The sequence below is a fragment of the Oncorhynchus nerka genome, linkage group LG24, assembly GCF_034236695.1.
Source record: "Oncorhynchus nerka isolate Pitt River linkage group LG24, Oner_Uvic_2.0, whole genome shotgun sequence".
Classification (NCBI taxonomy): Eukaryota; Metazoa; Chordata; class Actinopteri; order Salmoniformes; family Salmonidae; genus Oncorhynchus; species Oncorhynchus nerka.
In genome coordinates, this window is record NC_088419.1 from 82,841,358 (window position 1) to 82,858,267 (window position 16,910).

The window sequence follows — 16,910 nt, forward strand, 5'->3', positions numbered from 1 at the left end:
CAACACGGCCTTCCATCTACCACCAACCTACCGAAGCGCAGCTCAGAGTAAATATTTATTGCATTTTCCTTTTCCAAATGGGCGGTAATTTAGAATGCTTAAGATACTGTATTTACGATAGCACAGCTTCGCCCTTTGTCCCTCAGTCTTCCCGCTCTTTCACTCAAACCCAGCCCATTTTCTTTTGTGTAACCAGCTGTCATATCTGTTCCGCCCGCTAGGGACGTTTTCCTTTATGACGTAATTTGTAATCAAGTTATGATTAATTATGTGTATGTTTAATTCTGTGTGATTAGTTAGGTATTTAGTAAATAAATAATTAAACCCAATTTTGTATTGCTGATTCAACTTGTTAGCCAGGGTTCGTGCAGATAACCAATAATTTACAACTTTCAGATGAGACTGAATTAAGATGACGATTAATATTGACTGCTATTGATGTAAAATATTACTAGGTCTTCAAGAGTTTATTCGGAAGATAACAGCTCTATAAATATTATTTTGTGGTGCCCGACTCTCTAGTTAATTACATTTGCATGATTAGCTCTATCAGGTAATATTAATTACGGAGAAATTATTTTATAGAATAACATGTCATATCACTTAATCCGACATAGCCAAAGAAAACACATTCTTTGCAAACTTTCTATTGAAATTGACTGGTAAGTACATTTATTTATTTGAGATGTGAACACCAAGTATGTTTACTTCACCGTTCACTCATTTTATTGGTAAACTACAGTGTGGTGTCAGGAAAATAACCTCACACTCAACGTCAACAAAACTAAGGAGATGATCGTGGACTTCAGGAAACAGCAGGGGGAACACCCCCCTATCCACATCGATGGAACAGTAGTGGAGAGGGTAGTAAGTTTTAAGTTCCTCGGCGTACACATCACAGACAAACTGAATTGGTCCACCCACACAGACAGCATCGTGAAGAAGGCGCAGCAGCGCCTCTTCAACCTCAGAAATTTGGCTTGTCACCAAAAACACTCACACACTTCTACAGATGCACAATCGAGAGCATCCTGTCGGGCTGTATCACCGCCTGGTACGGCAGCTGCTCCGCCCACAACCGTAAGGCTCTCCAGAGGGTAGTGAGGTCTGTACAACACATCACCGGGGGCAAACTACCTGCCCTCCAGGACACCTACACCACCCGATGTCACAGGAAGGCCATAAAGATCATCAAGGACAACAACCAACCGAGCCACTGCCTGTTCATCCCGCTATCATCCAGAAGGCGAGGTCAGTACAGGTGCATCAAAGCTGGGACCGAGAGACTGAAAAACAACTTCTATCTCAAGGCCATCAGACTGTTAAACAGCCACCACTAACATTGAGTGGCTGCTGCCAACACACTGACTCACCTCCAGCCACTTTAATAATGGGAATTGATGTAAAATATATCACTAGCCACTTCAAACAATGCTACTTAATATGTTTACATATCCCACATTATTCATCTCATATGTATATATATACTGTACATCTACTGCATCTTTATGTAATACATGTATCACTAGCCACTTTAAACTATGCCACTTTGTTTACATACCCTACATTACTCATCTCATATGTATATACTGTACTCGATACCATCTACTGCATCTTGCCTATGCCGTTCTGTACCATCACTCATTCATATATCTTAATGCACATATTCTTTATCCCTTTACACTTGTGTGTATAAGGTAGTAGTTTTGGAATTGTTAGGTAAGATTACTCGTTGGTTATTACTGCATTGTCGGAACTAGAAGCACAAGTATTTCGCTACACTCGCATTAACATCTGCTAACAAATCAATTTGATTTGATTTTGATTTGAGGTAGTGTAAACATTGCGTCTTAACGAACCAATACATAATATGGTGCACTTGTCATAACTAGGTTTAAGTCCAGAGAGGCTAGAAAAGTGATCAAGATCCTCAATGAGACTGTGCAGGGATTCAGATTGGAGTCATCGACCTACATTGACACTTTTTTTATCTCCTGGATTTCTAAACCCTTGATGTTCTTGTTGGATCCAACATGAACACACAGTCAAACCCCAATACACATGACCACACAGTCAGACTACAACAATGACAAACACAGTTCAAATGAGAGAACTGGCACCACACTGAATCAAGGAGATAATGACTAACCAATGATAATGTCACAGTTTCAAATTAGGCAGTAATTAGCATTACGTGAAAAGACCTCAATCAACCACAACAGAGGGAACACGACATGAATGCATGACTGCAGTCTGACAGCAGCTTTGTGGACGATCTTTTCTCTAGCATCCCTCTATCCTCTCACAAAGAGCCTTAGCCAGACAGACAGTTGTTGTGAATGCTAGTCACAGTTTAATGGCTAACTGAGGACACAGGTGTTTCTGAGGAATGATCACAGCCATCTGATTATCATGACAGACAGCCTGATGACACAGTGACAGAGTCAATCACTACCTGTGGGCACGATAGAAAAGGCTTCATTCAGTACAGACACGAGTACACACATACATCTACATTACAGTAGAGCAATACCCATCTAAACATACAAACAAAACAGAAATGTGGGCTTTTGTGATTCTTGACTCACCTGTTCTCAGTGTAGGTGAGGTTGCCAGTACACTCGTTGACCTCCAGGGGGCACTCACATGGACACTCACACTCATTCTGCTCCATCCTGTACAACACAGGGACAACAGCTTCAGCCATGTTCTAAGAATATAGATGCATGAAAGGTATGACTGAAAACCAACAAAATTACAATGAATTAACTTTGTGATGCAAATATTCACCCCTTTTAATACAGCAAGTTAAACAGACACCTCATAGAATTCATTGGTTTCATGAATAGAAATGTGAAAACACCATGTTATTTCCTCTGTAACTCTTTAACTCCTGTGACTGTATATCTGACCTGTGACAGTTGAGACAGAGGCGGTCCACGGTGCTACAGGCACAGAAAGCCAGCGAATCACAAGTCTCGTTGACGATGCCAGCGAAAGCGTTGGTGCCAGGGATACGGGTCAGGCGGTACTTGGAGCAGTGGCTCCCGTGGACCAGGTTAGTCAAGTCACCCTGTGAAGGAAGAGCGAGTGGGGGAACATAGTGAAATATGGTACTAGACAAGGATTTATCCAATGGTTTATACACTAGATGACGGACAGGGGGCGTTGTTTTGAAGCCACTATGCCTCCATCTTGGTACTCCTACGCCATTGTAGAAAATGTTTTGGAAGCAAAAGAAATGCATTTATTAATGTTTACATTTGTTGTGCCATGTTTATTCTATTACAGATAACTTAATGCATGCTTTTAATTTAGAATACGTAAGATAAAAAATGAAAGAAATAGTACTAAAAATAAAAAAAGTGTGTGGAATTTTAAATTACATACTATAGAATTCCATTAATTCCTATGGAGGTCTGTATTTCTGAGGAGTGCCAATATGGCCGACCGCTGGCTTCAAAGCCTCTCATTGGCCAATACATAGCATCAGCAATCCAGGGTTTATATAAATCATTAGGTTTATCAGACAGTACATGGAGCCACTGTGGACCAGGTTAGTCAGGAGAGACAGGAGGAGTGTTGTCAAGCGTCTGAGTTTGTTTTAAAAAGGCTATACACTATGTATTTGAAAAAATGGTACTAACTAGACTATGGTTTATCAATGGCTCTACAAAGAAAGGAAGCACTTGGGTCATTTGAGTAAAACTCATTGAGGATGCTATACAATTTCTCACCATGTGGTGGGGTTATAATGCTGATGGATAAAAATAAAAGCTGTCCTGGGAAAATGTTTTTCTGAGACCAAAATAGGGAGAGGACTCTCTCACACTTTACTCAGTTAGTTTCAAACAATACAAAATGGCAGATCTTGTGACACAGGGGGGTCAGACTTCGGACCGCAGGGCCATATTGGGAGCGAGACAGAGCGAGAGCGAGACAGAGAAACAGAGCGAGACAGAGAAACAGAGCGAGAGCGAGACAGAGCGAGAGAGAGAGAGACAGAGCGAGAGAGAGAGAGACAGAGCGAGAGAGACAGAGCGAGAGAGACAGAGCGAGAGAGAGCGAGAGAGAAACAGAGCGAGAGAGAAACAGAGCGAGAGAGAAACAGAGCGAGAGAGAAACAGAGCGAGAGAGAAACAGAGCGAGAGAGAAACAGAGCGAGAGCGAGACAGAGCGAGAGCGAGACAGAGCGAGAAACAGAGCGAGAGCGAGAGAGACAGAGCAACAGAGCGAGAGAGAGACAGAGACAGAGAGAGACAGAGCAACAGAGCGAGAGAGAGACAGAGACAGAGAGAGACAGAGCAACAGAGCGAGAGAGACAGAGCGAGAGAGACAGAGACAGAGCGAGAGAGCGAAACTGAGCGAGAGAAACAGAGCGAGAGAGAAACAGAGCGAGAGCGAGACAGAGCGAGACAGAGCGAGAGAGAGACAGAGACAGAGAGACAGAGCAACAGAGCGAGAGAGAGACAGAGACAGAGAGAGACAGAGCAACAGAGCGAGAGAGAGACAGAGACAGAGAGAGACAGAGCAACAGAGCGAGAGAGAGACAGAGCAACAGAGCGAGAGCGAGACAGAGCAACAGAGCGAGAGAGAGAGACAGAGCGAGAGAGACAGAGACAGAGCGAGAGAGCGAAACTGAGCGAGAGAAACAGAGCGAGAGAGAAACAGAGCGAGAGCGAGACAGAGCGAGACAGAGCGAGAGAGAGACAGAGACAGAGCGAGAGAGAGACAGAGCGAGAGAGAGACAGAGCGAGAGAGAGACAGAGCGAGAGAGAGACAGAGCGAGAGAGAGACAGAGCGAGAGAGAGACAGAGCGAGAGAGAGACAGAGCGAGACAGAGACAGAGCGAGACAGAGACAGAGCGAGAGAGAGACAGAGACAGAGCGAGAGAGAGACAGAGACAGAGCGAGAGAGAGACAGAGACAGAGCGAGAGAGAGACAGAGCGAGAGAGAGACAGAGCGAGAGAGAGACAGAGCGAGAGAGACAGAGACAGAGCGAGAGAGAGACAGAGACAGAGCGAGAGAGAGACAGAGACAGAGCGAGAGAGAGACAGAGACAGAGCGAGAGAGAGACAGAGACAGAGCGAGAGAGAGACAGAGAGAGCGCGAGAGAGACAGAGCGAGAGAGAGACAGAGCGAGAGAGAGACAGAGCGAGAGAGAGACAGAGCGAGAGAGAGACAGAGCGAGAGAGAGACAGAGCGAGAGAGAGACAGAGCGAGAGAGAGACAGAGCGAGAGAGAGACAGAGCGAGAGAGAGACAGAGCGAGAGAGAGACAGAGCGAGAGAGAGACAGAGCGAGAGAGAGACAGAGCGAGAGACAGAGCGAGAGAGAGACAGAGCGAGAGACAGACAGAGCGAGAGACAGACAGAGCGAGAGACAGACAGAGCGAGAGACAGAGACAGAGCGAGAGACAGAGACAGAGCGAGAGACAGAGACAGAGCGAGAGACAGAGACAGAGCGAGAGACAGAGACAGAGCGAGAGACAGAGACAGAGCGAGAGACAGAGACAGAGCGAGAGACAGAGACAGAGCGAGAGACAGAGACAGAGCGAGAGACAGAGCGACAGAGCGAGAGACAGAGCGACAGAGCGAGAGACAGAGCGAGAGACAGAGCGACAGAGCGAGAGACAGAGCGAGAGAGCGAGAGACAGAGCGACAGAGCGACAGAGCGACAGAGACAGAGCGACAGAGACAGAGCGACAGAGCGACAGAGACAGAGCGACAGAGACAGAGCGACAGAGACAGAGCGACAGAGACAGAGCGACAGAGACAGAGCGACAGAGACAGAGCGACAGAGACAGAGCGACAGAGACAGAGCGACAGAGACAGAGCGACAGAGACAGAGCGACCGAGACAGAGCGACCGAGACAGAGACAGAGACAGAGACAGAGCGCGAGACAGAGACAGAGCGCGAGACAGAGACAGAGCGCGAGAGAGACAGAGCGAGAGAGAGACAGAGCGACAGAGAAACAGAGCGACAGAGAGACAGAGCGACAGAGAGACAGAGCGAGAGAGAGACAGAAAGACAGAGCGAGAGACAGAGAAAATGTCTTATCAATTCAATTTAAGGGTGCTTTATTGACATGTGAAACATATGTTTACATTGCCAAAGCAAGTGAATTAGATAAGAAAATAAGATTAGAAAAAAATGAACAGGAAACACTACACTCTCAAAAGTTGCAAAAGAATAAAGACATTTCAAATGTCATTATGTCTATATACAGTGTTGCAATGATGTGCTTCTTCCAAGATGGCATAGCAGTTCAGATGTCTTTTGTCCTCGTCTTGTCGTGTCCCGTATATATCTATAAATTTAAAAAATGTATGTGAAAAAAGTTGTATATATATATATATATATATTTACAACTTTTCTCACATACATTTTTTAAATTTTCCATAAACTCATCTTCAAAACACTCTCCTGCAACCCGCCTTACCCATTTATATTTATAAAAAAGTATTATTTACCTGAAATCTGTAATTCTCCAAGAAGCTAGACAGAAACTAGCCAAAAGCTAGCCAGAAGCTAGCCAGAAGCTAATCCAGACACTAGTTAGCTTCTTTACTGGCAAATCGTTAGTATTCAGCTAACCACGGTTTGTGGTCATCAGCTATCCTTTAGCTCGAAAATCTATCGACGTTATCTACCCAAAGGAGTTATCCGGCTGGCTCCCCCGTCGCAACGTTACCTGAACGCCCATCTGCGGCCCGCTAACCGTTAGCTGTCTTATCGGCTGCTATCTGAATAGACAATCGGACAATTTATTTATTTATTTGTATTATTATTATTATTTTTATTTTCTTCTTGGGCCTCTATAACTATATCTATTGTTTTTATTTTTGTTGTTGGTGTGATTTGGATTAATCCCCTCTACCACACGGAACCCCACTAATCTACTGACGGAACGCAAGAGGTGGCTAATAACAGACCTCCATCCTATGCTAGCTTGCTACCGATGGCCTGGCTAGCTGTCTAAATCGCCGTGACCCCCAACCAACCTCTCCACTCACCGGACCCTTTTGATCACTCCACTAAGCATGCCTCTCCTTAATGTCAATATGCCTTGTCCATTGCTGTTCTGGTTAGTGTTTATTGGCTTATTTCACTGTAGAGCCTCTAGTCCTGCTCACTATACCTTATCCAACCTATTAGTTCCACCACCCACACATGCAATGACATCTCCTGGTTTCAATGATGTTTCTAGAGATAATATCTCTCTCTTCAGCACTCAATACCTAGGTTTACCTCCACTGTATTCACACCCTACCATACCTTTGTCTGTACATTATACCTTGATGCTATTTTATCGCCCCCAGAAACCTCCTTTAACTCTCTGTTCCAGACGTTCTAGACGACCGATTCTTATTGCTTTTAGCCGCACCCTTATTCTACTCCTCCTCTGTTCCTCTGGCGATGTAGAGGTGAATCCAGGCCCTGCAGTGCCTAGCTCCACTCCTATTCCCCAGGCGCTCTTTTGACGACTTCTGTAACCGTAATAGCCTTGGTTTCATGCATGTTAACATTAGAAGCCTCCTCCCTAACTAAGTTTGTTCTATTCACTGCTTTAGCACTCTCTGCCAACCCGGATGTTCTAGCTGTGTCTGAATCCTGGCTTAGGAAGACCACCAACAATTCTGAAATTTTCATTCCAAACTACAACATTTTCAGACAAGATAAATCAAATCAAATTTTATTTGTCACATACACATGGTTAGCAGATGTTAATGCGACTGTAGCGAAATGCTTGTGCTTCTAGTTCGGACAATGCAGTGATAACCAACAAGTAATCTAACTAACAATTCCAAAACTACTGTCTTATACACAGTGTAAGGGGATAAGGAATATGTACATAAGGATATATGGATGAGTGATGGTACAGAGCAGCATACAGTAGATGGTATCGAGTACAGTATATACATATGAGATGAGTATGTAGACAAAGTAAACAAAGTGGCATAGTTAAAGTGGCTAGTGATACATGTATTACATAAGGATGCAGTCGATGATGTAGAGTACAGTATATACGTATGCATATGAGATGAATAATGTAGGGTAAGTAACATTATATAAGGTAGCATTGTTTAAAGTGGCTAGTGATATATTTGACATCATTTCCCATCAATTCCCATTATTAAAGTGGCTGGAGTTGAGTCTGTGTCAGTGTGTTGGCAGCAGCCACTCAATGTTAGTGGTGGCTGTTTAACAGTCTGATGGCCTTGAGATAGAAGCTGTTTTTCAGTCTCTCGGTCCCAGCTTTGATGCACCTGTACTGACCTCGCCTTCTGGATGATAGCGGGGTGAACAGGCAGTGGTTCGGGTGGTTGATGTCCTTGATGATCTTTATGGCCTTCCTGTAACATCGGGTGGTGTAGGTGTCCTGGAGGGCAGGTAGTTTGCCCCCGGTGATGCGTTGTGCAGACCTCACTACCCTCTGGAGAGCCTTACGGTTGAGGGCGGAGCAGTTGCCGTACCAGGCGGTGATACAGCCCGCCAGGATGCTCTCGATTGTGCATCTGTAGAAGTTTGTGAGTGCTTTTGGTGACAAGCCGAATTTCTTCAGCCTCCTGAGGTTGAAGAGGCGCTGCTGCGCCTTCTTCACGACGCTGTCAGTGTGAGTGGACCAATTCAGTTTGTCTGTGATGTGTATGCCGAGGAACTTAAAACTTGCTACCCTCTCCACTACTGTTCCATCGATGTGGATAGGGGGGTGTTCCCTCTGCTGTTTCCTGAAGTCCACAATCATCTCCTTAGTTTTGTTGACGTTGAGTGTGAGGTTATTTTCCTGACACCACACTCCGAGGGCCCTCACCTCCTCCCTGTAGGCCATCTCGTCGTTGTTGGTAATCAAGCCTACCACTGTTGTGTCGTCCGCAAACTTGATGATTGAGTTGGAGGCGTGCGTGGCCACGCAGTCGTGGGTGAACAGAGAGTACAGGAGAGGGCTCAGAACGCACCCTTGTGGGGCCCCCGTGTTGAGGATCAGCGGGGAGGAGATGTTGTTGCCTACCCTCACCACCTGGGGGCGGCCCGTCAGGAAGTCCAGTACCCAGTTGCACAGGGCGGGGTCGAGACCCAGGGTCTCGAGCTTGATGACGAGCTTGGAGGGTACTATGGTGTTGAATGCCGACCTGTAGTCGATGAACAGCATTCTCACATAGGTATTCCTCTTGTCCAGGTGGGTTAGGGCAGTGTGCAGTGTGGTTGAGATTGCATCGTCTGTGGACCTATTTGGGCGGTAAGCAAATTGGAGTGGGTCTAGGGTGTCAGGTAGGGTGGAGGTGATATGGTCCTTGACTAGTCTCTCAAAGCACTTCATGATGACGGAAGTGAGTGCTACGGGGCGGTAGTCGTTTAGCTCAGTTACCTTAGCTTTCTTGGGAACAGGAACAATGGTGGCCCTCTTGAAGCATGTGGGAACAGCAGACTGGTATAGGGATTGATTGAATATGTCCGTAAACACACCGGCCAGCTGGTCTGCGCATGCTCTGAGGGCGCGGCTGGGGATGCCGTCTGGGCCTGCAGCCTTGCGAGGGTTAACACGTTTAAATGTCTTACTCACCTCGGCTGCAGTGAAGGAGAGACCGCATGTTTTCGTTGCAGGCCGTGTCAGTGGCACTGTATTGTCCTCAAAGCGGGCAAAAAAGTTATTTAGTCTGCATGGGAGCAAGACATCCTGGTCCGTGACTGGGCTGGGTTTCTTCTTGTAGTCCGTGATTGACTGTAGACCCTGCCACATGCCTCTTGTGTCTGCGCCATTGAATTGAGATTCCACTTTGTCTCTGTACTGACGCTTAGCTTGTTTAATAGCCTTGCGGAGGGAATAGCTGCATTGTTTATATTCGGACATGTTACCAGACACCTTGCCCTGATTAAAAGCAGTGGTTCGCGCTTTCAGTTTCACGCGAATGCTGCCATCAATCCACGGTTTCTGGTTTGGGAATGTTTTTATCGTTGCTATGGGGACGACATCTTCGACGCACGTTCTAATGAACTCGCACACCGAATCAGCGTATTCGTCAATATTTTCATCTGACGCAATACGAAACATGTCCCAGTCCACGTGATGGAAGCAGTCTTGGAGTGTGGAGTCAGCTTGGTCTGACCAGCGTTGGACAGACCTCTGCGTGGGAGCCTCTTGTTTTAGTTTATGCCTGTAGGCAGGGATCAGCAAAATGGAGTCGTGGTCAGCTTTTCCGAAAGGGGGGCGGGGCAGGGCCTTATATGCGTCGCGGAAGTTAGAGTAACAATGATCCAAGGTTTTACCACCCCTGGTTGCGCAATCGATATGCTGATAAAATTGAGGGAGTCTTGTTTTCAAATTAGCTTTGTTAAAATCCCCAGCTACAATGAATGCAGCCTCCGGATAAATGGTTTCCAGTTTGCAAAGAGTTAAATAAAGTTTGTGAAGCAGAGAACGTTGCAGTCTCTGATGTCCCTCTGGAATGCTACCCTTGCTCGGATTTCGTCAACCTTGTTGTCAAGAGACTGGACATTGGCAAGAAGAATGCTGGGGAGTGGTGCGCGATGTGCCCTTTTTCGGAGTCTGACCAGAACACCGCCTCGTTTCCCTCTTTTTCCGAGTCGTTTCCTTGGGTCGCTGCATGCGATCCATTCCGTTGTCCTGTTTGTAAGGCAGAACACAGGATCCGCGTCGCGGAAAACATATTCTTGGTCGTACTGATGGTGAGTTGACGCTGATCTTATATTCAGTAGTTCTTCTCGACTGCATGTAATGAAACCTAAAATGACCTGGGGTACTAATGTAAGAAATAACACGTAAAAAAACAAAAAACTGCATAGTTTCCTAGGAACGCGAAGCGAGGCGGCCATCTCAGTCGGCGCCGGAACTGCCAAAGGGGGCGGTGTTGCAATCTACTGCAAGGATAGCCTGCAGAGTTCTGTCCTACTATCCAGGTCTGTACCCAAACAATTTGAACTTCTACTTTTAAAAATCCACCTCTCTAAAAACAAGTCTCTCACCGTTGCCGCCTGCTATAGACCACCCTCTGCCCCCAGCTGTGCTCTTGACACCATATGTGAACTGATTGCCCCCCATCTATCTTCAGAGCTCGTGCTGCTAGGCGACCTAAACTGGAACATGCTTAACACCCCAGCCATCCTACAATCTAAACTTGATGCCCTCAATCTCACACAAATTATCAATGAACCTACCAGGTACCTCCCCAAAGCCTTAAACACGGGCACCCTCATAGATATCATCCTAACCAACTTGCCCTCTAAATACACCTCTGCTGTCTTCAACCAAGATCTCAGCGATCACTGCCTCATTGCCTGCATCCGTAATGGGTCAGCGGTCAAACGACCTCCACTCATCACTGTAAAACGCTCCCTGAAACACTTCAGCGAGCAGGCCTTTCTAATCGACCTGGCCGGGGTATCCTGGAAGGATATTGATCTCATCCCGTCAGTAGAGGATGCCTGGATTTTTTTTTTAATGCCTTCCTAACCATCTTAAATAAACATGCCCCATTCAAGAAATTTAGAACCAGGAACAGATATAGCCCTTGGTTCTCCCCAGACCTGACTGCCCAACACAAAAACATCCTATGGCGTTCTGCATTAGCATCGAACAGCCCCCGTGATATGCAGCTGTTCAGGGAAGCTAGAAACCATTATACACAGGCAGTTAGAAAAGCCAAGGCTAGCTTTTTCAAGCAGAAATTTGCTTCCCGCAACACTAACTCAAAAAAGTTCTGGGACACTGTAAAGTCCATGGAGAATAAGAACACCTCCTCCCAGCTGCCCACTGCACTGAAGATAGGAAACACTGTCACCATTGATAAATCCACCAGCATTTTTCTACGGCTGGCCATGCTTTCCACCTGGCTACCCCTACCCCTGTCAACAGCACTGCACCCCCCACAGCAACTTGCCCAAGCCTTCCCCATTTCTCCCAAATCCGTTCAGCTGATGTTCTGAAAGAGCTGCAAAATGTAGACCCCTACAAATCAGCCGGGCTAGACAATCTGGACCCTTTCTTTCTAAAATTATTGTTGCCATTATTGTTGCCACCCCTATTACTAGCCTGTTCAACCTCTCTTTCGTGTCTTCTGAGATTCCCAAAGATTGGAAAGCAGCTGCGGTCATCCCCCTCTTCAAAGGGGGGGACACTTTTGACCCAAACTGCTACAGATCTATATCTATCCTACGGTCTTCGAAAGCCAAGTCAACAAACAGATTACCGACCATTTCGAATCTCACCATACCTTCTCTGCTATGCAATCTGGTTTCAGAGCTGGTCATGGGTGCACCTCAGCCACGCTCAAGGTCCTAAACGATATCTTAACCGCCATCGATAAGAAACATTACTGTGCAGCCGTATTCATTGATCTGGCCAAGGCTTTCGACTGTCAATCACCACATCCTCATCGGCAGACTCGACAGCCTTGGTTTCTCAAATGATTGCCTCGCCTGGTTCACCAACTACTTCTCTGATAGAGTTCAGTGTGTCAAATCGGAGGGTCTGCTGGCGGAACCTCTGGCAGTCTCTATGGGGGTGCCACAGGGTTCAATTCTTGGACAGAGTCTCTTCTCTGTATACAGCAATGAGGTCGCTCTTGCTGCTGGTGAGTCTCTGATCCACCTCTACGCAGACGACACCATTCTGTATACTTCTGGCCCTTCTTTGGACACTGTGTTAACAACCCTCCAGGCAAGCTTCAATGCCATACAACTCTCCTTCCGTGGCCTCCAATTACTCTTAAATACAAGTAAAACTAAATGCATGCTCTTCAACCGATCGCTACCTGCACCTACCCGCCTGTCCAACATCACTACTCTGGACGGCTCGGACTTAGAATACGTGGACAACTACAAATACTTAGGTGTCTGGTTAGACTAAACTCTCCTTCCAGACCCATATCAAACATCTCCAATCCAAAGTGAAATCTAGAATTGGCTTCCTATTTCGCAACAAAGCATCCTTCACTCATGCTGCCAAACATACCCTTGTAAAACTGACCATCCTACCAATCCTCGACTTTGGCGATGTCATTTACAAAATAGCCTCCAATACCCTACTCAACAAATTGGATGCAGTCTATCACAGTGCAATCCGTTTTGTCACCAAAGCCCCATATACTACCCACCATTGCGACCTGTACGCCCTCTTTGGCTGGCCCTCGCTTCATACTCGTCGCCAAACCCACTGGCTCCATGTCATCTACAAGACCCTGCTAGGTAAAGTCCCCCCTTATCTCAGCTGGCTGGTCACCATAGCATCTCCCACCTGTAGCACACGCTCCAGCAGGTATATCTCTCTAGTCACCCCCAAAACCAATTCTTTCTTTGGCCGCCTCTCCTTCCAGTTCTCTGCTGCCAATGACTGGAACGAACTACAAAAATATCTGAAACTGGAAACACTTATCTCCCTCACTAGCTTTAAGCACCAACTGTCAGAGCAGCTCACAGATTACTGCACCTGTACATAGCCCACCTATAATTTAGCCCAAACAACTACCTCTTTCCCTACTGTATTTAATTTATTTATTTATTTTGCTCCTTTGCACCCCATTATTTTTATTTCTACTTTGCACATTCTTCCATTGCAAATCTACCATTCCAGTGTTTTACTTGCTATTTTGTATTTACTTTGCCACCATGGCCTTTTTTTGCCTTTACCTCCCTTATCTCACCTCATTTGCTCACATCGTATATAGACTTGTTTATACTGTATTATTGACTGTATGTTTGTTTTACTCCATGTGTAACTCTGTGTTGTTGTATATGTCGAACTGCTTTGCTTTATCTTGGCCAGGTCGCAATTGTAAATGAGAACTTGTTCTCAACTTGCCTACCTGGTTAAATAAAGGTGAAATAAAAAAATAAAAAATAAATAAATGTGCAAATAGTTAAAGTACAAAAGGGAAAATAAATAAACATAAATATGGGTTGTATTTACAATGCTGTTTGTTCTTCACTGGTTGCCCTTTTCTTGGGGCAACAGGTCACAAATCTTGCTGCTGTGATGCCACACTGTGGTATTTCACCCAATACATATGGGAGTTGGGGTTTTCTAATTCTTTGTGGATCTGTGTAATTTGAGGGAAATATGTGTCTCTAATATGGTCATACATTTGGCAGGAGGTTAGGAAGTGCAGCTTAGTTGCCACCTCCTTTTGTGGGCAGTGTGCACATAGCCTGTCTTCTCTTGAGAGCCAGGTCTGCCTTCTGCGGCCTTTCTCAATAGCAAGGCTATGCTCACCGAGTCTGTACATAGTCAAAGATTTTCCTTGATTTTGGGTCAGTCACAGTGGTCAGATATTCTGCCACTGTGTACTCTCTGTTTAGAGCCAAATAGCATTCTAGTTTGCTCTGTTTTTTTGTTAATTATTCCCAATGTGTCAAGTAATTATCTTTTTATTTTCTCATGATTTGGTTGGGTCTAATTGTGCTGCTGTCCTGGGGCTCTGTGGAGTGTGTTATTGTTTGTGAACAGAGCCCCAGGACCAGCTTGCTTTGGGGACTCTTCTCCAGGTTCATCTCTATGTAGGTGATGGCTTTGTTATGGAAGGTTGGGGAATCGCTTCCTTTTAGGTGGTTGAAGAATTTAATTTAATCTCTTTTCTGGATTTTGATCATTAGCAGGGTATCGGCCTAATTCTGCTCTGCTCATTATTTGGTGTTTTACATTGTACACAGAGGATATTTTTGCAGAATTCTGCATGCAGTCTCAATTTGGTGTTCGTCCCATTTTGTGAATTCTTGGTCGGTGAGCGGACCCCAGAACTCACAACCATGAAGGGCAATGGGTTCTATAACTGATTCAAGTGTTTTTAGCCAGATCCTAATTAGGATGTCGAATCTTATGTTCCTTTTGATGGCATAGAAGGCCAGTCTCTGAGATAGTTCACAGCTTTGTGGAAGTTACCTGTGGTGCTGATGTTTAAGCCGAGGTATATATCGTTTTTTGAGTGCTCAAGGGCAACGGTGTCTAGATGGAGTTTGTATTTTCTCTGAGCCCCTACTCACAATGATGCTGGTGTTGAACTTGTAGAAACGTTGGACTGTGCGGTCGCTGAAGCTGTTGCACAAATTCTTCTTGACAAAGTTAGGATGGTTCAGGATGTCGTTGGCCACCAGCGGTTCCTTGTGTGTGATGTGCTGCCGCTCGGCTGGAGCGTGACCTTTAGGATCGATGAGGGTGGGGTGGGCAACCAAATAACCCCGGTCCTCCATGATAAAACACCTAGAGAGAGAGAGCGAAATAGACAGCGAGAAAGCGAAGGATAGCGACAGAGAGAGACAGGGAGAGCGACAGAGAGAAAGCGAGAGAGAGAGAGAGAGAGGAGACAGAGAAAATACAGTTGACATATTATTCATTTTATGGAACAGTACAATCACTTTAACTTAATACACAAGTCCACTGAAATGCATCAGATTTAAACACAATAGAACCCGAACTTCAGACTTGCTGTGGAAAGGGGAGAGGGAGAGAGCCAGAGCGATTACAGTGGACATGGAGGGCAAAGAGAGCAGTGTTAAGTCAGTGTTAAGTCAGGAAAGACAAGGGGTGGTGTTACAGAGAGCAAATTCTGAGTGTTAAGAACACCACATGGGCCAGGCACCAGATCAGCTCTGTGTATTGTCACACCGGAGCCCCATATTACCCCAAACTGCAGGATAGAAAAGCATTCAACCCCAACCCTTCCTCCTGTTAAACATGAACCACTGAAGACTCTCGGACAGAGATAGAGAGGGAGACAGGGTAAAGAGTGAGAGAAAGAAAGGGGTAGAGGACTGGAGAGAGAAGGGGGAGAGAGAGGGAGGCAGGGGGAGAGAGAGAGAAACTAGAGGGAGGGAAGAGTAGGAGTGGAAAGGCAGACAGAAAAGAGAAAGAGAGAATGTAGCAGCAGAATCTAGCATAACAGGATCTTTCTGGAATGTAATTATAGTCAAGCTTCTCCCTCTCTCACCCTCTTTGTAACCAGCATAAAGGTCATTTGTGGCCCACAACAGATACCAAAAAGAGAAACTCAGGGAAGTTCTCCCACTTAGCAGAGGGCATGCTGGGATGTTGGAGGACCAGGTGAATGTGCCATTCAAATTAGATTCAGAGAGTCTTAAAAACCTCATTGGGTCATCCCTCAGGATCCCTATGAGGAACCGTCAAAAGGTCTGTATCAAGAGAGAAGGAGCCTCAATGAAAGACGTACCGGATCTTGTTGCCCTTGTCCTGATTGCAGACGGGTAGCAGGTCCAGCAGAACCTTGTAGAAGTAACGCAGTGTGAAGTCTATCCCCATTACTGCTACTGCATACCCTGAGGCCATCTGAGAACTACACAGAGAGAGGAGAGAACATTATTCAACAGTACACATCTTATATTCTCTAGCTACCTTCCCTGCTTGTGCATGCAAACCTATTCCGAAAATCATGTGCTTGCAGCTCTTGGGAGCTTTATTTGAGAGCAGAGTCTCGGTATACTACAGACGCCACATGACATGCTCACCGGGGCAGAACCAGCATCAACAGACTGAGCCTGCCTTATCAGAGCTGTGTGTGTGTGTGTGTGTGTGTATTATATCTTAATCCACAGCCTGTGTGTTCCAGTTGTTGGTGATTGCCTCCCGTCTACAGCCTCCTCTGAGATGAACCAGTAATGTTGTAACTGTAGTCAGCAGGCACAAACAGCAGACTGCCAGGGCCACGACACATTCAGATCACAGACTAAAGAACATTAGTCTGTTTATTTCCCACTACTTCTTCCTGTTTTGCTCTATGTATTGCTTGAGAAAATGGTATTATGTGGCTCAGGGTCGGGTTTGATTCCTGCTGCGGACACCCATAGGATGAATGTCTGCATGCATGACTAAGTCGTTTTGGATAAAAGTGTCTGCTAAACCGACAGTTATGAAAAAAATAGAAGAGCAGAGTATCATATCAT

At 45.7% G+C, this 16,910-nt stretch overlaps 1 protein-coding gene across 3 annotated transcripts in view; it reads right to left on the reverse strand.

The window, feature by feature from the left end:
- cachd1 (cache domain containing 1) overlaps positions 1-16,910 on the reverse strand; it is a 149,500-nt gene that overhangs the window by 18,192 nt on the left and 114,398 nt on the right. For all 3 annotated transcript variants that reach the window (XM_065009215.1, XM_065009216.1, XM_029647630.2), the window contains 4 exons: positions 16,181-16,303; positions 14,997-15,213; positions 2,913-3,073; positions 2,589-2,675 (listed from right to left, as the gene is read on the reverse strand). In XM_065009215.1, coding sequence (XP_064865287.1) covers positions 2,589-2,675; positions 2,913-3,073; positions 14,997-15,213; positions 16,181-16,303 — 588 coding nt within the window. The remainder of the gene's footprint in view (positions 1-2,588; positions 2,676-2,912; positions 3,074-14,996; positions 15,214-16,180; positions 16,304-16,910) is intronic.